Source organism: Puma concolor, chromosome D4 (assembly GCF_028749965.1).
Source record: "Puma concolor isolate L17-30 chromosome D4, mPumCon1.1.hap2, whole genome shotgun sequence".
Taxonomy (NCBI): Eukaryota; Metazoa; Chordata; class Mammalia; order Carnivora; family Felidae; genus Puma; species Puma concolor.
The window spans coordinates 41,272,947-41,297,688 of record NC_141679.1 but is presented as its reverse complement, the minus strand read 5'-3'; the positions used below and the strand labels follow the sequence as shown (position 1 = coordinate 41,297,688).

General features: G+C 37.2%; 1 protein-coding gene across 11 annotated transcripts in view; it reads right to left on the bottom strand.

Moving 5' to 3' along the window:
- Positions 1 to 24,742, bottom strand: part of CCDC171 (coiled-coil domain containing 171) — a 308,212-nt gene that overhangs the window by 233,732 nt on the left and 49,738 nt on the right. For 9 of the 11 annotated variants that reach the window (XM_086685350.1, XM_086685347.1, XM_086685345.1 and 6 more), the window contains 2 exons: positions 10,211 to 10,303; positions 5,879 to 6,039 (listed from right to left, as the gene is read on the bottom strand). The exons of 1 other annotated variant lie outside the window; for it this stretch is intronic. In XM_086685350.1, coding sequence (XP_086541476.1) covers positions 5,879 to 6,039; positions 10,211 to 10,303 — 254 coding nt within the window. The remainder of the gene's footprint in view (positions 1 to 5,878; positions 6,040 to 10,210; positions 10,304 to 24,742) is intronic. One more of the 11 variants, XM_086685353.1, reaches the window with a different exon arrangement.

Sequence of the window (24,742 nt, the reverse complement as noted above, 5' to 3'; positions counted from 1 at the left end):
TTTCTCCTCGAGGCTTTTGATGGCTTCCTGTCTTACGTTTAGGTCTTTCATCCATTTTGAGTGTATTTTTGTGTATGGTGTAAGAAAGTGGTCCAGGTTCATTCTTCTGCATGTCGCTGCCCAGTTTTCTCAGCACCATTTGCTGAAGACACTGTCTTTTTTCCATTGGATACTCTTTCCTGCTTCGTCAAAGATTAGTTGGCCATATGTTTGTGGGTCCATTTCTGGGTTCTCTTATTCTGTTCCATTGATCTATGTGTCTGTTTTTGTTCCAGTACCATACTGTCTTGATGATGACAGCTTTGTAATACATCTTGAAGTCCAGAATTGTGATGCCTCCAGCTATGGATTTCTTTTTCAGGATTGCTTTGGTTCTTTGGGGTCTTTCTAGTTCCATACAAATTTTATGATTGTTTATTCTAGCTCTATGAAGAATATTTGTGTTATTTTGATAGGGATTGCATTGAATATGTAGATTGCTTTGGGTAGTATCAACATTTTGACAAGATTTGTTCTTCCAGTCCATGAGCATGGGATATTTTTCCATTTTTTTGTGTTGTCTTCAATTTCTTTAATAAGCTTTTTATAGTTTTCAGTGTATAGATTTTTCACCTCTTTGGTTAGCTTTATTCCTAGGTATTTTATGATTTTTGGTGCAATTGTAAATGGGATCGATTCCTTGATTTCTCTTTCTGCTGCTTCATTAGTAGTGTATAGAAATGCAACCAGTTTTTGTGCATTGATTTCATGTCCTGCAACTTTGCTGAATTCATGGATCAGTCCTAGCATTTTTTTGGTGGAATCTTTTGGGTTTTCCATATAGAGTATCATCTCATCTGCAAAGAGTGAAAGTCTGACCTCCTCTTGGCCAATTGGGATGCCTTTAATTTCTTTTTGTTGTCTGATTGCTGAGGCTAGGACTTGCAGTGCTATGTTGAATAACAGTGGCAAGAGTGGACATCCCTGTCATGTTCCTGACCTAAGGGGGAAAGCTCAGTTTTTTTCCCATTGAGGATGATATTAGCAGAGGGTCTTTCATATATGGCTTTTATGATCTCAAGGTATGATCCTTCTATACCTACTTTCTTGAGGGTTTTTATCAAGAAAGGATGCTGTATTTTGTCAAAGGCTTTCTCTGCATCTATTGAGATGGTCATGTGCTTCTTGTCCTTTCTTTTATTAATGTGATGCATCACATTGACTGATTTGTGGATATTGAACCAGCCCTGTATCCCAGGTATAAATCCTACTTGATTTTAGTGAATAATTCTTTTAATATATTGTTGAATCCGGTTGGCTAGTATCTTGTTGAGAATTTTTGCATCTATGTTCATCAGGGAAATTGGTCTATAGTTCCCCTTTTTAGTGGGGTCTTTGGTTTTGGAATCAAGGTAATGCTGGCCTCGTAGAATGAGTTTGTAAGTTTTCCTTCCATTTCTATTTTTTGGAACAACTTCAAAAGAATAGGTGTTAATTCTTTTTTAAATGTTTGGTAGACTTCTCCTGGAAAGCCATCCGTCCCTGGCCTCTTGTTTTTTGGGAGATTTTTGATTACTAACTCAATTTCTTTACTGGTTACAGGTTTGTTCAAATTTTCTATTTCTTCCTGTTTCAGTTTTGGTAGTTTATATATTTCTAGGAACCTGTCCATTTCTTCCTGAACAGTGTTGTTTTAATTTTAATTTTAGGGGCGCCTGGGTGGCTCAGTCAGTTAAGCATCCAACTACAGCTCAAGTCATGATCTCAGAGTTCATGAGTTTCAGCCCCGTGTCGGGGGGCCTACTTCAGACCCTCCATCTCCCTCTCTCTCTGCCCCTCCCTCTCTCCCCCAAAAATAAATAAACATTAAAAATTTTTTATTTAATTTCAAACTAGATGTAAAGTTACCATGATCTCCTTCCCCCTACCAATTCTAGGCAATCAGTTACCACAGCTAATAAAGACCTGGCATAAAAAAAAACTCTAAAATGAAAAGATTATTTAAAAGCTTTAGTTTCATACTACAACTTATAGATGCAAAAAAAAAAAAAATTTATAACTAAGAAAATTTGATTATAGAAATACAGAAGAGGGATCTATTCTATCTAAAATTCTAGGGGCGCCTGGGTGGCGCAGTCGGTTAAGCATCCGACTTCAGCCAGGTCACGATCTCACAGTCCGTGAGTTCGAGCCCCGCGTCGGGCTCTGGGCTGATGGCTCAGAGCCTGGAGCCTGTTTCTGATTCTGTGTCTCCCTCTCTCTCTGCCTCTCCCCCGTTCATGCTCTGTCTCTCTCTGTCCCAAAAATAAATAAATGTTGAAAAAAAAAATAAATAAATAAAATAAAATAAAATTCTATATACAATATATATTTTTTTAAAGTAGCCTGTTATTGGTATCAAATTCTTCATTGAGATCTTTACAATATGTATGTAAAATATATATAAACACATATATATTCCACCTAAAATAATTTCATGCAGGAATGTTCACAGTTATGAAATGATTGACCAAAATCATAAATCCAAAATACACACACAAGATTTTTCTCCTGACCTAGACCTACCCAGGAAAAAAAAGAAGCTTAAGAACCTTAGGCAAAGTTCAGGCAGCATTTTCTCTACAAAATCTTTATCACCAGTTGTTGTATCAGTTCTATCCAACAGGTAAAACAATGTCCTACCCCGAACTCCCTGGTCTCAAAGTTGTAAATTAAAGGTATCATTTACCAGGGTGCCTAAGCAGCTCAGTTAAGCGTCCAACTTTGGCTCAGGTCATGATCTCACGGTTCGTGGGTTCGAGCCCCCAAGTCAGGCTCCGTGCTGACAGCTCGGAGCCTGGAGCCTGCTTCAGATTCTGTGCCTCCCTCTCTCTCTCTGCCCCTCCCCTGCTCACGTTCTGTCTCTCTCTCTCTCTCAAAAATAAACATTAAAAAAAAAATTTTTTTAAGGTATCATTTACCTTAAAGACCTAAAATCTACTAAGTTTCCTTTTGACATACATGATCCCAAACTTAGAGCTACTTTGAAAAATCAATATGTGAGAGTTCATGACTTTAAAACATTTTAAAGTATTTTTTAAATTAGATTCTGGGGGCGCCTGGGTGGCTCAGTCGGTTTAGTGACCGACTTCGGCTCAGGTCATGTTCTCGCGGTTGGTGAGTTCAAGCCCCGCGTAGGGCTCCGTGCTGACAGTTTGGAGCCTGGAGCCTGCCTTGGATTCTGTGTCTCCCTCTCTCTCTGCCCCTCCCCTGCTTGCACTCTGTCTTTCTCTCTCTCTAAAAAATAAACATTAAATTTAAAAAAAAAAAAAAGAAGGTTCTGAAGACAAGTCAGAAGTACAAATAGACAATGAAATAGCTTAACCAATCATTCCTCATGCCATATCATTCCCTGTAGTACCACAGATCATTGGAACGGAAGAGGCTGTCATGTTACATACAAAGAAAAAGAAGATGTGATGGAGAAGAGAAGTCACAGGAACGGAGTCACAGAAATGAGCAGTGGGCTTTAATTACTATTTAATATTCACTGTTTATTATTATAGCACAGTTATATAGAGACGAAGAACGGATAAGGGACACTGTGTTAAAGTATTTTGGATTGTTAGCTGATGCTTAGTTGGAATATGTAACTAATATTTAGAATTGTTAGTTGATGCTTGTTGGAATACAAAATTTGAGTAAAATTTTTCAAGCACCAAAACACAAATAATACCAGAACAAACCTAAAGAAAAAAATTGGCTTGGGGTATGATTAGAAAAGCACATAGATTAACATCCTGGAGATTGGGGCACCTGGCTGGCTCAGTTAGTTGGTGGACCATGCAACTCTTGATTTAGGGTCCTGAGTGTGAGCTCCACGTTGTCGGCAGAGTTTACTTTAAAACTTCTTTTTAATGTTTATTTATTTTTGACAGAGAGAGAGACAGAGCATGAGCATGGGGAGGGGTAGAGAGAGAGGGAGACACAGAATCCGAAGCAAGCTCCAGGCTCTGAGCTGTCAGCACAGAGCCCGACGCGGGGCTCGAACTCACAGGCCGTGAGATCATGACCTGAGCTGAAGTCAGATGCTCAACTGACTGAGCCACCCAGGCGCCCCGAGTTTACTTTAAAACAAAATATTGGAGCTTCATTGTTAGCAGGTCTTTTAAAATTCCACTAGTCCAACTTTTGCAGGATTCTCTTCTTCAATATCCATGACAAAGAATCTTCTACCTTCTGTTTTGAACCTCCCAAAACAGAGAACTCACTAGTTCCCCAAAGTAGCCTATTATTTCACTGGTGAAAGCTTTACTTGTTGGGAGTACAGTCTGGCTTCTTTCACTTGCAGGTTCTAATTATTATCTCAAAACAACAGTTAAAAAGTCTGCACTATATTTTATATAAAGGCCCTTCAAACATATTTATATATAAATGTGCAGATTCAAGCAATGGTTCAAAGGAAATACAGGAGGATAAGTCCTTAGAGTAACATTCACAGAAGGTCATCTAAGTCATCCCAGAGGAAGCAAAAACTTTCAGTTCAGAATTACTGGTTTAAAATATTATAAGCATTACCAATAACAGTAATCTCAGGTAAAGAATTTTAAATTTTTTCAACATCAGTTTTTTAAGTCAGTCTTTCAAGTGCCATCTTTATGATTTTGCTATACCTGTAATAATTACTACTATTTAATAATGCTTTTCTCTAACTCATTTTTTATGTCAAATGAAGTATTTTAAGAGGAATCTTCATGTCATTGCTGTAAGTGGAAAATCATGATCTATTTGTCATATACAAACTAACATTAAAAATAAATACACAACTTTAATATACCAACCTATTATCATGTCATGTACCAATGGTGGTATGTACTTCACCCTCTGGGGAGAAATGCTTTAAAACATCTACTATCAAGGGGAAAGTGGTGATGGGCATTGAGGAGGGCACTCGTTGGGATGCGCACTGGGTGTTGTATGGAAACCAATTTGTCAATAAATTATATTTTAAAAAATCTAATATCAACTTTTTTTTGGAAACATATTAAAGAATTATGAATTTTAAAGCATCCTACAGAACATTCCAGATGAAAGGCTTTTGAACTGATAAAGGTTAAAATCAGTAGGAATCAAAAAGATCCTGACTCTGCCACTTACTAGTTGTGTGTCCCCATCCTCATTAAGCCTCAATTTCCACATCTGTAAAACAGGGATAAAAAAAGAAGCTACCTCATGGGGTGTTATATAAATTAAATGAAATCATGCAATGCTAGATGCCAAGTGAGCCACAATGCATGCGAGCCACTAAGAGTGGTATTAGTCCCACTGCTATTATGCCCGTAGTTTGAGAAAATCTCAAACGTTATCCATCTCCACATAGCCCTTTTCAGGTGGCCTAGAAATCAAGGTCTTTAAAGATACTGTATTACATCAGCAAATACAAAATACATTAACATATTTACTTTCTAGGGTAAAAATTGCATTTCTGAGACCACTTGGAATAGCCATGATACTTCAAAATCCAAAAAAGTAGAGAAGTATAGATCTGTTTTATGAAATCTTTTATCCGCAAACTAGCACTGACATCAATGAGAACTACATCTAAAATACTACACATTCATGGGGCGCCTGGGTGGCTCGGTCGGTTAAGCGTCCGACTTCGGCTCAGATCATGATCTCACGGTCCGTGGGTTCAAGCCCCGCGTCGGGCTCTGTGCTGACAGCTCAGAGCCTGGAGCCTGTTTCAGATTCTGTGTCTCCCTCTCTCTGTGACCCTCCCCCGTTCATGCGCTGTCTCTCTGTGTCTCAAAAATAAATAAACGTTAAAAAAAAAATTTTTTTAAATACTACACATTCATACTTATGTAGGTTTCATAAACCCTTTACATTAATTTAAAGAATTTTACAGTAAAAGACTTACAAATTTAATTTTGCAAAGCTCTCTTGTGCATTATGCTTTTCTCGCTCATATGCACTTTCAACTTCTTTGAATTCATTCTTGATCATTTCCAAGTCAGCAACAGCTTCTGCCTGGCTGGCCTTCTCGACCTGCAAAGCTCCTTCAAGGTCTCGAATCCGTAACTACCAGATGTCAGAGAAGTAGTTAAAGCAAGGAAGGAAACGCTAGCGTCAGTCAAATTGAACAGCGTAATTTATCAGTAGCAGATCATCATTTACCTAAACTTCTTCCTTTCTGCTTTGGTTTAAAAAGGAAAATAAACAAAAGACAGTGTATTCCCTTTCTGAACATGTTTAATGGAAGGAAGAGTGGGAGAAGAGTTAACTGTGCAATGGAAATGCCTAATCAAAGTGCCTAATTTCGACCTACAAATCCACGTTCAAAACTTTGTATGAAACATAATAAAATGAGTGGTTTTGAAAACAAAAGCAAAGAATTCTTCCCCTCTTAAGAGAAACACTGTTACATTAACATCGTTAGACTCTCAATAAAGTTTTACTCCTACAGGTTTCTTACTGTTGACAAGTAAAACTTTTATTACCGAATAATACTATTTGACTAAAATATTTGTAAATGTGGGATATCTAGGATTTGCCTCAACGTGATATAGGGATGGGAGTAGACGGGGCAATAAATAAAAAACATGATTGGCCTGAGGTAAATCTTGAAGTGATGGCTACACAGGAAGCTCATTTTTCCATTCTCTCTACTTCTGCATATACTTGAAACTTTATATAATAAAACACTTTAAAAACTGGATTCCATGTAAACAATGACAGCAGAACAGAGGAACAAAGCAGTATATTCCCATAAAAGAAGAATATGCAGCGGTTAAAAAAAAAAAAAAAAGTTACAAAACAACTTCTGAGGGGCACCTGAGTGGCTCAGTCAGTTAAGCATCTGACTTCGGCTCAGGTCATGATCTCCCAGTTCATGAGTTCAAGCCCCGCATCAGGTGAGCTCGAGCCCTGCTTCGGGTGAGCCCCACTTCTCTCTCTCTCTGCCCCTCGTTCACTTGCACCCTCTCTCTCTCTCTCTCTCAAAAAAAAAAAAAAAGAGTTTTTGAAAAGGAAGTTCTCTATGTGGTTCTCTATGTAGGGTTAACATATATCAATAAAGCAAAGTCCAGATAAAGTCTATATTTTGGGTAAACAAGTGGAAAGAATAAGAATAAGTAAGATGCAATAGGGTAGATTGAAGGGAGACACAGAAGTGAAAGCAAGAGTTCTCAACCATTTAATATTGTTTTGATTTCTGAACTATGTTTTACCTTCTTCAGAAAATTAAGTTAAAAACAAAAATTAGAACGCTAAGTTCAAAAAAAGGGGGGGGGTGGTAGAAAACGCTTTATACTAGATAGAAAATCAGCTTCAGAATCCTAAAGCTCACGTTTAAATTCTAGCTCTACAAATTAACTTAGGTGACCTCTGGCATATTACTAAACCTCCAAAAACCTGAGGTTCCTCACCTGTAAACAGTAAATCATCATCATCATCCTCATAAACAGACTATCTACAGAGTTGCTACAAAGATCTAATGAGAGAATATTTATCTAATATCAATATATACTTAATATCACATATGAATACATAATATTTGTTTAATAAATGTTTGAATAAATATTATTAAGCACTTAATATGTGTCAGGCAATGAGCTAGTGCTCAAGGTATTATATGATAGTCATGAAAATAGACAGTCTTAGTTCTTGAAGAGCTCCTAGTCTTTAGGAGAGGAGACACCACAAGAGAATATGTAAGTGGCTCCTGTCACAGAAACAGGCACAAAGGGCCATGAAATCAGAGAAAAGCTCTGAACAAGCCTCATGGGGACGGCAAAAGACAATCTGAGGTAAAAAAGATTAAGTCACCAAGAAATGAAGCCTAGGACAACATAAAAATGTTCTTAAATTAATCCATACAAAAAATAATCACCAGAATTATTATTTGTAATTATCCAAAAATATTTTGGAATAACTGAAACATTCTTACACTAACGTAAGGAAATAGAATAGATATGGAGATACAACCTGGTAATTTTTCAGATTCGGTCTTTTAAACTTTCTTTTTCTTTTTTCAATTTTTTTTTTTTTTATGTTTATTTATTTTTGAGAGAGACAGAGCATGAGCAGGGGAGGGGCAAAGAGAAAGGGAGACACAGAATGAAGCAGGCTCCAGGCTCTGAGCTGTCAGCATGGAACCCGACACGGGGCTGGAACTCATGAACCCCAAGATCGTGACCTGAGCCAAAGTCGGAGACTTAACTGACTGAGCCACCCAGGCGCCCCTAAACTTTATTTTTCTCTGCTATTTTGTCTAAATCCAATGTTTACAAGTAAAATAATAAATGTGGACAACATTTTCTTCTATCTGCATTGCTATCTCCTTTCAGAAAATAAGCACACTCAATCACAAAGGATAAATCAATCCAACTGAAAGAGAAGTAGTTTTCAAATTACTAATTGAGTCAACTCTCTGACTCTACTTTCTCATTTTTATGATATAGCATCTAAACAAACTTAACTACAGTTTATGATAAAATGGTGATTCATTACAACTATTTAGTAGTCTCATTTGTCTCATTTGCTTTTAAACTAATCTGAATTTTACTAGATGTACCTCACTGAAAATACTTGTCGGTATTTATAGATGTATATGGTTCAAATATAAACTTTGGCTTTTTTTTCACAGTCAAAACCCTAAGTTAAATATGAAATATTAATGTATATAAGTAAAAACTATACATGTAATAATTATTTTTATAGCTATTAACTATCTATACATCCAGGTATAAATTATAACTACAATGAAAAACTTAATTTCTGAATTGTGCTTCTTTCATAATTTAAAACTTTAGCCTTATTGCTTATTTTTGGGTGATTTAATCTTTTTTTTTTTTTTTAAAGAAAAGCTTAACTTGTACAAGTTTGCCTAAAATACAAACACTCAAATACATGGGCCTGAGAATTTTGCAGGTAAAGGAGGCATTTCATTAAAGATAAAAGTAAAAAAATAATTTATTATAAATTTCTTATGAGCTTAGTTACGCCCTATATCAAGACATGTTTAAAAAATAAGGTAAAACTTGGCAAGTTTTATTAATTAAAATTTAATATAAGGGAAAGTGTATGTCTTAAAAAAAAAATCCAAATTAAATTAAGGAACTTAGGGGCACCTGGCTCAGTCGGTAGAGCATACAACTCTTGATCTCAGGGTCATGAGTTCAAGCCCCACACTGGGTGTGGAGTCCACTTTAGAAACATTAAATTAAGGAATTTAGATTTCTGGAACTTTATGTGAGACTTGATTTATATACAACAAGCTATGGGCCAGACTTGGTCCATGCACAGTAGTTTGCCAACCCCCAGTTGTAATGCCTTCACTTCTCTTAGAAATTCCTTCTCATTCTAAAACCTAAAGGACACCTTCCTTAAGGATGCCTTCAATTAATTCCCCCTCACATTTAATCTTTATTATGCCCTGTAGTATTTTAGTATTTGATATTTCTATCCACACATTTATCTGTGTATCTGTATAGATGTAGAGGTACAGATACAAATATACAGTATTTCTGGTAATGAAATGTAAGTTCCAAAAGGAGTTCTTTCACCTTTATCCCTTGGGCTCTTTTTTTTTTTTAATGTTTATTTATTGGGGGGGGGACAAATGGGGGAGAGGCAGAGGGGGGGGGAAGAGGATCCAAAGCTCTGCACTGACAGCAGGGAATCTGACGCCAGGCTCAAATTCACAGAACCATGAGATCATGACCTGACCCAAAGTTGTACCCTCAACTGACTGAGCCACCCAGGTGCCCCACCTTCAGCTCTTAATACAGTGATAAGTAATGTGCACAAGATATACACACGATAAATGGAGGTGCTTATTTTTTCAGTGTTTTCAAAAAAGAAATTCAACCCACGGTTGTTGATAAAAAGAATACTCTGATCAGTAAATCTTTCTGTAATAGGCCAGAGGGTAAATATTTTGGACTTTGCCGGCCATAAGGTCTCTGTCACAAACCCCCCCCCACCTTGCCACTGCAGCACAGAAGCCCCACAGACAAGACAAAACCTCCCTCGAACAGGCAAAGGGTGAGATTTAGCCTGTTGGCTGTAGTGTGTCAACCCCTCCTCTAATATAGCAAAAACCATCCTCAACTATATCCTGATACAAATATGATAATGAGTGCCTTAATATGCTACCCATTCTAAACGCACACCTTAGCTCTCTGAGCAGAATCCCACTTTTCCCTGCCTAATAAAATCCATACCAAAAAAATTTCGGCTTAGGCTTTACCTGAATAATTTCAGAATTAAATTTTGACTCCAAATGTGCTGCTCTTTCTGCTTCAATATTTTCTTCTAATTTCCTCACTCTTAGAGTAGTTGCCTGAAAACAAATTCAAAGGTTAAGCTCACAAACATTGGTGTTTATTTATTTAAAAAAAAATTTTTTTTAACGTTTTATTTATTTTTGAGACAGAGCATGAACAGGGGAGGGTCAGCGAGAGGGAGACACAGAATCCGAAACAGGCTCCAGGCTCTGGGCTGTCAGCACAGAGCCCCACACGGGGCTTGAACTCACGGCCCACGAGATCGTGACCTGAGCCGAGGTCGGCCGCTTAACCGACTGAGCCACCCAGGCGCCCCAGACATTGGTGCTTAAAGTGGACATGGATCTTTGCAACAACATGGACGCAGCTACAATGCTGAGCAAAACAAGTCACTCAGAGAAAGACAAACACCATATGATTTCACTCACGTGTGGAATTTAAGAAACAAAACAAATTGGGGCGCCTGGGTGGCTCAGTCGATTAAGCGTCCGACTTAGGCTCGGGTCATGATCTCTCGGCTTGTGATTTCTAGCCCCGCGTCGGGCTCTGTGCTGACGGCTCAGTGCCTGCAGCCTCTTCAGATTCTGTGTCTTTCTCTCTCTCTCTCTCTGGCCCTCCCTGCTCACACTCTGTCCCTCAAAAATAAATCAACGTTAAAAAAAAAAAAATTAAGAAACAAAACAAATGAACCAAGGGAAAACAAAAGAGAGACAAATAAAAAAACAGACTTGGGGCGCCTGGGTGGCGCAGTCGGTTAAGCGTCCGACTTCAGCCAGGTCACGATCTCGCGGTCCGTGAGTTCGAGCCCCGCGTCAGGCTCTGGGCTGATGGCTCGGAGCCAGGAGCCTGCTTCCGATTCTGTGCCTCCCTCTCTCTCTGCCCCTCCCCCGTTCATGCTCTGTCTATCTCTGTCCCAAAAATAAATAAACGTTGGAAAAAAAAAAAATTTAAAAAAAAACAGACTTAACTATAGAGGATAAACAGATGGTTGGTGACCAGAGGGGAGGGGGGTGTGGGGAGGAGGGTGGGGGGGATGGGTGAAATAGGTGAAGGGGATTAAAAGCACACTCATCATGATGAGCATTGAGGAATGTATAAAACTGTGGAATCACAATATTGTACACCTGAATGTATGTATGGTAACATACTGGAATTAAAATTAAAAACTTTTTTTTAAAGTGGATATAAATCACACTTTAGATTACTGTAGCCTCATTTTAACTGCTTTTCGAAGATTGTAAAAGACATGGTAAAAAAAAGTGTGAAAATCATGCTCAGGAAGAATACTCCAGTCCTTGCTTTTTTTTTCTTTTTTATTGATGTATAATTTATATGTAATAAATTATATGCATTAAAAGTGTGTAATTTGGAGCACCTGGGTGGCTCAGTTGGTTGAGCGGCCAACTTCAGCTCAGGTCATGATCTCACAGCTCGAAGGCTCATGAGTTCAAGCCCCGCATCAAGGTCTTTGCTGACAGCTCAGAGCCTGGAGCCTGTTTCAGATTCTGTGTCTCCCTCTCTCTCTGTCCCTGCCCTGCTCACACTCTGTCTCTGTCTCTCTCAAAAACAAATAAACATTTTTTAAAAAGTGTGTAATTTGATAAGTGTATATACACGCACATGAAGTCACTGCCATAATCAAGATTAGAAATATTTCCATGACGCCTACAAGATTCCTTCTATCTCTTGGTAATTTCTTCCAGCGCTTAACACCCCACCCCCATCTCCAAGTAACAACTGATCTGGTTTTGTCACTATTAATCACTCTGTATTTCCCAGAATTTCATAAACATTGAGTCATACAGCATATATTCTATATCGCCTGGCTTCTTTCTCCCAGCATAACTATTTTGAGATTCACCATGTGGTTGCATTTATCAACCATCTATTCCTTTTTATTGTTAAAGTGTTCCACTGTGTTGATACACCACAACTGACTTATCTGTTCACCAGTTTACGTACATTTGAGTTGTTTCCAGTATAGGCGATTACAAATGAAACTATGAGCTTTTGTGCACACGTCTTTGTAAGGGCATGTACTTTGACTTCTTGGAGGTAAACAGTGAAGGGAAGAATGACAAGGTCATGTGGTAGGTGTATGTTTAATGTTTTATGAAACTCCCAAACTTTTCTGAATTGTTTATAATTTTATACACCCTTAACAACACTTGGCATGGTCAATTTTTGTTTTTTCGTTTTTGGGAGGAGGGTGATTTAAGACATTCCAAAAGGCATGTAATGGTATTCCATTTCAGTTTCAATTTGCATTTCCCTAATGACAGATGACATTGAGCATCTTCTCACATATTTATTTACCATCTGTATACCTTCTTTGGTGAAATATCTACTCGGATCTTTTCCCCATTTTTTAATTAGGTTGTTTTCTTATTACTGATTGAGTTTTGAGAGTTCATTATACAACCTGGATACAAGTCATTGACTGGATATGTGATTTGCAAACATTTACTCCAAGTCTATAGTTTGTCTTTTTGTTAACAGTGTCTTTCACGAAGCAAAAGTTTTCAGGGCACCTGGGTGACACAGTTAGTTAAGCAACCGACTCTTGGTTTTAGCTCAGGTCACGATCTTGCAGTTCATGAGTTAGAGCCCCGCGTTGGGCTCTGCACTGACAGCACAGAGCCTACGTGAGATTCTGTGTCTCCCTCTCTCTCTGCCCCTCCCCCACTCATCCCCCCCCCAAAATAAATAAACTTAAAAAATTTTTTCATTATAATGAAGTCCAATTTATTAATTTTCAGATAGGGGTCAACTTCTGGCCAGAATCAGAAGTCAAGAGCTTTATTTTTGAATGCCATTTTTGCTCAGAAAATGCAACCCTGGGAAGCACTGGATTCCTAGTCCCAAAGAGGTCACTGGTCATGACCAAAAGCCTGTTGGGGGCAAGGACAGCTATAGATGTTTCAGGGTAACAGCAGCAAAGAAAAGCCATGCCTAGAGTCTTGTCTGTCAAATAAAGATGGTTCAATAGTGATGGAGTAAGGCATTACTAATTTGATTTCCTTGTCAAATAAAATCTGGACAAGAAAGAAGTTTCTATTAATTATATTTACTTTATCATTTAGCCTAAGCTGAAGTTTTAAAAAAAATTTTTTTTTAATGTTTATTTTTGAGAGAGACAGAGACAGAATGTGAGTAGATTAGGGGCAGAGAGAGAGGGACACACAGAATCCGAAGCAGGCTCCAGGCTCCGATTGTCAGCACAGAGTCCGATGCAGGGCGTGAACTCACGAGCTGTGAGATCGTGACCTGACCCAAAGTCGGACGCTCAACCGACTGAGCCACCCAGGTGCCCCAAAGCTGAAGTTTTTTAAAGGCCCAACTTGATTAATTTGATTTTTCCTCTTTCCTCCTACCCTTTCCTTATTTCCATTTTTTTTTTTTTTTTTTTTTTTTTGCAGAGACAGTAATGTAATGAATCACACAGGGAGCAGCATAAATAAAAACTGGATAATTCACAAATGAATCAAGCAGTCTGTGAATATGTAAGAAATGACTAGTTTTTTTTGAGCAAAGCATGTTCCCATGATGTCTTGTTTTAGAGTAGAGCAAAAACACAAATATCCCTTCTTCTCTAGAGGACTTTGTAGTCCTTTTGCTACTAATAGCCTTCATAGTCAAGAAGCAATTCTGCTTCGACAGTCAATCACTCCGTTTCACAAATATGAAACTCACAAAATATTTTTTTACACCGACTTATGTGCTTTAGTTAGATTTTGCAATCCTATCAATAATATTTCTTAGTGAGTTACTAGAAAAGACTTTCTTCCAGAGGGCAGAAAAAGCAGTAAGTCCAAATGTGATCTTTTGGGTCTAAATTGAATTTAAATCCAAAACAATAAAATGATTTTTTTTAAGTCAGTAGAATACAGTATCTTTAAAGGTAAAATCTGACATTTATATCCTATACTGCTACAGTATTTTGAAATAACGGGCATTCCACTGAAAGATGAAACTGGTAAATATTCATAATTTAGTCTGACAACTCAAGACTCAAGATTCAAAAAAACGGGAAATGAGGAAATATAAAACTAAAGAGGGGTGCCTGGATGGCTCAGTCAGTTAAACATCCAACTCTTGATTTCCGCTCCAGTCATGATCTCACAGGCCCTGGGATCAGGCCCCACGTTAGCCTCAGCTCTCACAGTGCAGAGCCTGCTTGGGATTCTCTCTCTTTTCCTCTCTACCCCTCCCTCACTTGTGCACATATGTGCTTTCTCTCTCTCTCAAAATAAATAAAAATAAACTTAAAAAAAAAACTAAAGAGTTATTATTACTTTTTTAGGTGTAATAGTAATTGGTATTGTGGCACCTGGCTGGCTCAATCAGTAGAGCATGCAACTCTTGATCTCAGGGTCATGAGTTCAAGCCTCACATTGGGCATAGAGTTTACTTAAAAAAAATTTTTTTTAATAATTAGTATTTTTTAACTCCTATCTCTTTGAAATACATACTAACATGTTCATGGATGAAATTATATGATGTCTGGATTTGCTTTAAAATAATAAACTGGGGGTGGGATGCCTGGGTTGCTCAATCAGTTAAGTGACCAACTCCTGGTTTTGGTTCAGGTCATGATCTCACGGTTTGTGAATTCGAGCCCCATGTTGGGCTCCACACTGACAGTGTGGAGCCTGCTTGGGATTCTCTCTCTCTCTCTCTCTCTCTCTCTCTCTCTCTCTCTCAAAATAAATAAATAAACTTTAAAAATAATAATAAACCGGGGGTTAGGAAGGGAAGCTGATAATCATGAAATAATGTTGGCCATCAGTTGATCATTCTTGAAGCTGAGTAATAGGCACATGAAGTTCATTTTAGTATTCTGCTGACTTTCACAGATGATTGAAATTTTCCACACTGAAAAACATTTTGTTTTTTTTTTTTAATTTTTTTTCCTTTTCAACGTTTTTATTTATTTTTGGGACAGAGAGAGACAGAGCATGAACGGGGGAGGGGCAGAGAGAGAGGGAGACACAGAATCGGAAACAGGCTCCAGGCTCTGAGCCATCAGCCCAGAGCCCGACGCGGGGCTCGAACTCACGGACCGCGAGATCGTGACCTGGCTGAAGTCGGACGCTTAACCGACTGCGCCACCCAGGCGCCCCTGAAAAACATTTTAAAACAGCAACAAAAGCAAAGGAAGTATGGTGGGGAAGTATGGTACTGGTATCATTATTTACCAACAAAATTGTATTCTGACCAGAAAAGATCATTAAAATAAACTAAGCCATTCATTCCTAAGCAAAAAAAAGGTCAGTGGGAAGGTGAGACTTTGAACCAATCAATTCCTACCTATATTGTCAAAATATTAAGATGTATCAAATAAAATATTCCCTTCATACTCATTACCACCTGTCTCAAAACATGTTTCACACCAAACATTAGTCCCATGGAAAGTTATTAGCTATTATATGAAAAAGCAATTTCACCATCATAAGGTGACAGACACAGAATTAAAGCCAATTTTACTAAAGCACTTTCCAAAAAGTTAACATGATCTTGAAAAGTTAGAGCAAAGTTGGAAAACTCGCATTTCCTGATGTCAAAACTACTACAAAGCTACAGTGATCGGAACAATGTGGAACTGGCATAAGAACAGACGTATAGATCTACAGAAAAGAACTGAGAGTCCATAAATACATCCATGCATCAATGGTCAACTGATTTTTGACAAGGGAGCCTAGACCATTCTATGAGAAAGAATCATTTTTTTATTAAGCAGTGCTGAGGCAATGGGATATACACATTCAAAAGAATAAATGTGGACCCCTAACTCACATCATATATAAAAATGAATTCAAATGGATCAATGGCGTAAATATAAGAGCTAAAACCATACAACTCTTAGAAGAAAACATAGAATTTATGACCTCAGATTTGGCAACAGATTCTGAAATACAACACCAAAAGCATGAGTAACAAAAGAAAAAAAAAATTGGACTTCATAAAAATTTTAAATTTTGAGCATCAAAGGACATTATAAAAAAGTGAAAGGCAACCTAGAGGACAGAAGATATTTATAAATCATGTATCTGATAAGAGTCTAGTATGCAGAATATACAAAGAGCTGTTACAATAAAAAGACAAACAACACAATTTAAAAAATTAGTAAAGGGCTTGAATAGACATTTTTCCAAAAAAGATATGAAAATGACAAGTATATCAAATGATGGCCAACACTATTAGTCATCAGGGAAATACACATCCAAACCACAAAGAGATATATCTTCATGCATGTGAGGCTAGCTATAATTTTAAAAGTGGAAAATAACAAGCATTGGTGAGGATGTAGAGAAATTAGAGAGACCTCATAAATTACTGGTGGGAACGTGAACTGGTGCCACCACTATGGAAAATGGTTTCTGAGTTTCTTAAAAAGTCACACAGAGTCACCATATCCAGCATTTCCATTCCTGGGTATATACCCCCAGAAAAATAAAAACATGTGCAAACAAAAACTTGTACACAAATGTTCACATCAGCATTTTTCATAACCACCAAAAAGTAGAAACAGTTCAAATGTCCATCAACTGATGAATGATGAACAAAATACGGTGTATCCCTATAATAGAATATTATTCAGCCAAAAAACATTCAGTACCAATACCTGCTATAACATACATGAACCTTGAAAATATATGTTAAATGAAAGAAACCAGACACAAAGAGACTATGTATCGTATGACTTCATTTATATGAAATCTCCAGGATAGGCAAATCCATAGGGATAGAAAGTGTGTTAGTGATTGCCAGTAGCTAGGGAGGGAGGGAGGAAGGAGCAGTGATTGCTAATGGACATGAAGTAGTGAGAATGTTCTGGAATTAGAGAGTGGTAATGGTTGCACAACTTTGTGAATATACTAAAAATATACTTTAAAAGGATGAATGTTACAATATGTGAAATATATCTTAACAAAAAATAAAAAGAATCCTGAGTATGAGAACCAAAGACAATGTCAAAGAAGTGACAGCCCCCTAAGGCAACTTCATAATTTCTGAAAAAAATTCCCTCTAAATGCTGACTTTGATCCTTAGAACAGGGATCCCCATTGGTTTTAGGTATAAAGCATGGTATCTACTATAGCAGAAAAACTCTTATATTTAGCCAGATTAAAATGAGCATTACTCTAGGTAGGCCCAATACTAGTTTAAATCTTTTTTCTTTCATTTTCTTAATGTTTTATTTACTTTTAGGAGAGAGAGAGAGAAAGAGAGAGCAAATGGGGGGAAGGGCAGAGAGAGGGAGACACAGAATCCAAAGCAGACTCTAGGCTCTGAGCTGTCTGCCCAGAGCCCGATGTGGGGCTTGAACTCAGAAACCGTGTGATCATGACCTAAGCAGATGTTGGTCACTTAACCAACTGAGCCACCCAGGTGCCCCTAAAAAAAATTTTAATGTAAACTCTACAAAATGCTCAGCTTAGATTCTGTAAGTCAGAAGAAGCCTAACCAGTCACAAGAAAATAGCCCATAGGCACTGAAAACAAAAAATTAGAACAAAAAAAAAGTTAATAAAGACAGAGGGAAGAAACCAATCTAACAATTTTTTTCAGATTCCAAAAATCATATGCATAAGCTTCTCTTATCAAAATAATAGTCTTCAGAATAATAATTCTGTATTTTATACAGAATATTCAGTGATTCTATGATAAAAGAATCAACAATTCACGTCTTCTTTTCATTTCTTATGTATATGTTATGTCATATTAATTAATTAGTCATCTGATTTACACTCCAAAAGTCAAGGAGAGGCTCTGTTATTCCTGCCCAGGCCAAAACTAAATGGGTTGAAATAATATGCCAGAGATCACATCTTTATTTTCATACCTTCCTGCTTTGAATGAATGTCCAGAAGAAAACAACTCTATCAACTGTTATTACTAAAACTATCAATTAATCAGTAAGGACAGAAAAAAAATCTTCAAATCTTTAAACAAACTTCCAAAAGTGGACTTTGTTGATAGACATAATTAAATTAAGGCCCTCCTAATAATTTTTTTTTTCCATCTCCTAGTCTGGTGAATTAAGTCTTATATCCAGCAGAGGGCGCTAGAGGAACATCAACGTGCTGTTCACAAAAAAAATTTTTTTTTCCAATACTGTCTAAGAGAACCAGTACAATCATGAACTGTCTCATTAGTACCCAGTCCTAACATACTCTACAAAGCAAGGGCAAAAGTGGTAACGGGATTCAGGTTAAAATACAAAAATCAACACAAATTCATACATACCACAGGTCAATTTAAGCATACACAGGTTTGCCTATAATACAAGTGCTACACTATCCCATGTTTGTTCCTTTACACTACGAACAAGAGTTCTTTATCTAACACAACATGAGCACGTATTTTATCATGTATTAGCTGATTTTTGTGACCTTTCCTACTGCAATATACTACCAAGAGATCTTTACTTCAATAAATACTATATATTCATCATAACTATTTCATTATTTTATGATTTACATCTCATTCAATCATGTTCAGCCCAATTAGATAATCTACTTCACTTTTAAAAAGTGAGTGTTTGTTGTTTGAAGAAGGTAGTTTAGAGAAGGATGTCTCTGGCTCAATCCCTTGGTACATGTTATTTTATCATAACACAGGGTATAAGCCGCCAGCTCCAATTCAGCAGCAGAACTAACCAAACATTTCCAGACCACATTTGCTCTCTGCACCACATCTGCTCCTGTGGCTTCCATGGGCCTGTTTCAAAAGTTTCACAAAAGTTATGAAAACGTGCACGTACACTGCTGAAAGACTGAGCAAAAACACCCGCTCCTACTACATTATTTTCTCCTCAAATAGAATATAAGCAGCTCAGAGGGTAGCAGTGAACTTAAAGGAATTAGTCAAGCAGCAAAGCTCTGATACACCAAATTTAGCTCACTAAAATGAACAAGACAACTAGGGGAGGAAATGTCACAAAAGTGCATACTAGGGATTTCTCACTAGTACATTATACAGCACCGTTTCCAAAACAGTTGCACAAAGTTTACCCCAGAATGTCAACAGCTGTATAAATAGAAAGTGGCTGTTTATTGAACTCTTTTTCCAGATTTTATCACCTGGTATTTCCCACTAATGGACACTTTCACAGTAACCAATAGAGTAATAATCCATCTTCAAGAAGATAATTCTAAGGAACTGAATCATCATAGACTGATTAATCATTATTTTAGTGGTCAGTGTATTTTGTTACATTTTAGTGACTGCAAATAATTTTTTATACCTGTGCAAACAATTAACTGCAATACTTATTCCTACCTGGGGTGGAGGGGAAGGAGTTACTGTACTTTGAGAATTTTTTTTTGAGAGAGAGAGAGAATATGTGTGTGCCCACGAGCATGCATGAGCGGGGAAGGGGCAGAGAGGGAGAGAGAAAATGTAAGGCAGGCTCCATGCCAGGCGCGAGTCCCACGGTGGATCTCACGACAATGAGATCAGACCTGAGCTGGACACTTAACTGACTGAGCCACCTAGACGCCCCTGTACTATGAGGCTTTAAAGTGAAGATCTCAAAGTATTTTTTATTATCAGAAACAAAAATCTTAAAGGGTCAAGGTCTCTAAGTATCTGACAAGTATTTGAACAACAGAAGCCCCACAATACCGTATCACTTAAACGGAGTCAAATATTAAAGGACTGTAACAAAGAAAATCTATGAGTCCTTTACTGTTTATTATCCTGCGGGCACCTGGCTGTCTGAATCAGTAGACGTGCGACTCTTGATCTTGGGATCATGAGTTCGAGTTCATTTAATCTAAATGGTTAAATCCAATTTAATTTAAAAATAAACATAAATAGGAGTGCCTAGGTGGCTCAGCTGGTTAAGCATCCAACTTTGGCTCAGGTCACAATCTCGTGGTTCATGGGTTCAAGCCCCACATCAGGCTCTGTGCTGACAGTGCAGAGCCTGCTTGAGCATCTCTCTCCCCCTCTGTCTCTGCCCCTACCCACTCGTGCTTTCTCTCTCTCTCAAAATAAATAAACTTAAAATAAATAAATACATACATACATACATACATACATCAAAATATAAATAAAATCACACAGCAGTTTCAAGAAATAGGTGAATGTACAAACATTCAGAGCCCTCCATGCCCATCATCTCAACCGTGGTTCACTGCGCAGTTTTAGGAGAGGAAACACAAAGCTAGTCACTGAGGGCAGCAACAGTCAGGGCCTTAACAGTTTCAGAACCGACACAGGAAAGCAACCTGATGACTACAGGAATCAACTGGAAAATACAGCAGCACATTTTTATTCACCAGGAGTGAATAATGAAGTCTATCATTCAGACTGTAAATCAGCTTAATGGAAAAAAAAGAGCTTTTATTACTTTTACACATAATAAAAGAAACCACAAAAAATAAAAATAGGAAATTTCAGGGACAGAATTGACACAACACAAAGTCTGGTCATAAATTAATTTAGCATCTCTAAAAATCACCTTTACCTTTCCTGGTAACAAAAACTGCAGTATTCAACAAATTTTTTAATAAACTCCCAATTTTAAAGTCCGTTACGCACATAAAAACAAAAATATGTAATACTTCGAAGCACAATTACATAACCCAGGTGATTTCATCACTTACCTACTTTATAATTAGTAATGAACACAAATAGGTGTTTAAAAATAATTCCTACAAACACATGATGCCTTTAAAAAGTGAAATCAGATAAGGTTGGCTTCACGGACAACAGGAAAGGTGAGGTACATTTTTCGTTACCTTTTTCACTTGAGTATAGTACACATACAGAGAAAAAAGCTACTCTACCCTGCTTTCTGTTACTATGCCACAGAATATGACTGACAGAAGCAATTCAGAATTTATTTGCAGGCTGTTCTCATTCCACTGTAATCTTCGCAGGACTCTTCAGTCCTCTCGCTATTAGGTTTGCATCTTCTCTTTTCTCTTTTCTTATTGAGTTAAGTTTATTTCCCATGATAAAAAAAAAAAAGGGCTCCCCTAGTTGTAAAGAGGTTTATAAAAGCCACAGATATTTCTTTTTCCAGTTCACTTTTCCCTTGGTTCTGTGGTATCCAGCACCACATTTATAAAATTGGATTGGGAGTTTGCTTTCTTTTTTTAAATCTCAGAAACCACTGATCCGTGTTAAGATGATTAAGCCACACAGTGGTATATAGTTTATCAGATTTTTTAATACAAATTATATATATATATATATATATATATATATATAAATATATATATAAACTGCTTTGATCCAAGCATGTTACGAAATCACCGTTTTATGAAATACAACTGTTAGAAAACTTCACTAAAATTTAAAACACTGATTAGGCTACACATCTGTTGTATTAGTTGCTTTAATGTAATACTATTAACGTTAGATAATATGTTCTATTAAATTAAAATGTTAACAATTTCCCTCTGTATTAACATTATTGTCTCATTTATTTTTATATTAATCCTCATATTTCATGTATCTTATAGTAATCCTTTTTTAAAAAAATACCACTGACAATTACTTAAGTACCTAGAATTACTAATAGTTAATGTCTCCACAATTGAATATAAAAGTAGCATAAAATGCTCTCTGGAAATTTAACTTTTCCTTCACTATGTCACCATCTGGCCAAAAGCCAAGACAAGATATATTCACTTAAATATAAAGCAAAAAAAATTTTTTAAGTTTATTTATTTTGAGACAGGGAGAGAGTGAGAGACCAAGAACGTGCACACACAGGGGAGGGGCAGAGAAAAGGAGAGAGAGAATCCCAAGCAGGCTCTGTGCCATCAGCACAGAGCCAGATGCGGGTTTCAAACTCACAAACTATGAGATCATGACCTGAGCCAACATCAAGAGTCGGACGCGTGACCAACTGAGCCACCCAGGTGCCCATATAAAGCAAAATTTTTTTAATTTAAAATTTTAAATGTTTAAATATAAAGAATTGTAGATGAGTCAGGGAACTATATTGTCCACTTATAAAATTCTTATAAACAGAACAAAAATTGAGACTATCTGGACTACACTTCAAAGCTTCAAATTCTCCAAAAGCAGAGACCTAGTTATTACCAAAAGTAATTACAGGGTAGCTAAGGAAAACCATAAAGTAAAACTACGCTAAAACAATTTTATGTCTACAACATCAATCAATAAAAGAAGAAACTGGGGCAAGTTATTTTACAAGGAAAAGTCAATACTAAGTTATCCAAAAACAAATCCTAAAGTTTAGGCATTAGACATTCCCTCAATTCAGTCAAAACTGGCTTTGTAAGAATTTTATCAACAACAACAAAACAAAACAAAACACACAAACAAAAAAGACAGAAATCACTGTTATGTAGTATTTCTTCACACCTGTAAGGCAATTAAAATATTTTCAGTGATGATCATAGGGTTTTATAACATCCTAAAGTGACTTTTTTTTTTTTTAAGTTTACTTATTTAAGTAAGCTCTACACCCAGTGTGGGGCTCAAACTCACAAGCCCGAGAGCAAGAGTCATACGCTCTTCTGAGATCAAGAGCCAGCCAGGCACTTCCTAAAGTGACTTCTAAATAAGGTGTTTTTTTTTTTAATTCTAAGCATATTCAGACTTTATTCTAATCTTTTAATAGGCCATCCATAAGCCACACAATATTTTTAAATGATAATTAAAATATGATGATATATTCCCGAATTCATTGGCCTGAAAAAAATGTTCATCACAAGTGACAAATAGGCTACAAATATTATTTAGAATATAATCTGATTTTTTATTTGTTCTCTAACTTTACATAAAATTAGACCATGGGTGAGTAATTTTATCTTTGCCACGTTCACACATGGCATTATCATTGAGAGTTCCTATACACCCCACACCAAGTTTCCCTTATTATTAACATCTGACATTTGTACGGTATGAATAACCCATTAAAATGGACAATGAATCTTAATAGATTTCTCTAATAACATACAAATGGCCAACAAGCACATGAAGTAGTATTCAATATCATTAGTCATTAGAGAAATGCAAACCAAGACCAAAATAACATTCTATTACGCACCACCCAGCGTGGCTTTCGTCAAAAAGACTGATGATAACAAGTACTGGTGAGGATCTGGAGAAACTGGAACCCTCATACGTTGCTGGTGGAACGCAAAATGGTGCCACCACTGTGCAAAACAGTGCAACAGTCCTCAAAAAATAGAATACAGAGTTACCACATGACCCAGCAACTCCACTCCTAGGTATGTATCCAAGAAAACTGAAAACATGTTCACACAAAAACCTGTACACAAATATCCATAGAGGCATTATTCATAATACTAAAAAGTGAAAACAACACAAATGCCTATCAACTGAGAAATGTATACACAAAATGTGGTATATAATACGATGGAATATTATTCAGTAATAAAAAGGAATGAAGTACTGATGCATGATACAACATGGATGAATTGTGGAAACGTCATGCTAAGCGAAGAAGGGCAATCACAAAAGACCACATATTGCATGATGACATTCATAGGAAATGCTCAGAATTGGCAAATCTATAGAGATAGAAAGCAGAGTAGCAGTTGCTTAGAGCTGAGAGAAATGGGTTTTTTTCCTGAGTGGTAAAAATGTTCCTTTATTTATTTATTTTTTTCTTTGAGAGAGACAGAGAGACAGAGAGACAGAGAGACAGAGAGACAGAGAGAATCTTAAGCAGCCTCCACAATCAGCATGGAGACCAACATGGGGCTTGATCCCACGATCCTGGGATCATGACCTGAGCTGAAATCAAGAGTCGGATGCTTGATGGGTGAATCTCAATAAAGATTTTTTAAATACCATCAGCATTAGAAGTTTAACGTCCAGACACTCATCTCCACCTCAAGTAGCCAAACAACTACTCCTTCCTAACCACCATACACACTTGAGGTTTATCATCTGAAGGATGTGAATCTGAACCAGAGGCTGGACATAGGAATACACAGAGAGGGGGTGGGGAGGGGAGTACACAAGACTGAAACCAGGGGAAAGTCTGTGTGCTGAACAGTATGATATGTGAATTCTCCCCCCATGTCCTTCTTCCATTTTATAACCACCACAGAGCAAACTAGCAGAGCACTCTGCAGAAACTATAACAACACAGAGAGAAGACCTATAACATTCAAAGTTTCACAACGCAATACTTCCCCAAATTCCTTACCATCCCCCATACTTCTACTGAACTGCCTACTCAAAATCTCCACATGGATGTCTACCAGGCATGCCTATCTAACATACCTAAAAGCAAAATCCTGACCACTCCCAAATCAACACCACTTGCACTCTTTGCCAGTTGAGTAAATGGCAATGCCATTCACTTGTTTGCACATGCCAGAATCTTTGGCATTCTCCTTTACTCCCTCCTTTTTTCTCACAAGCCAGATGCAATTAATTGGCAAATTCTATCAGTTCCATCATCCAAAATACATACAAATCCAACCCCTTCCTCTATGCTATATATCTCATCTAGGTGACTTTAATAGTGTC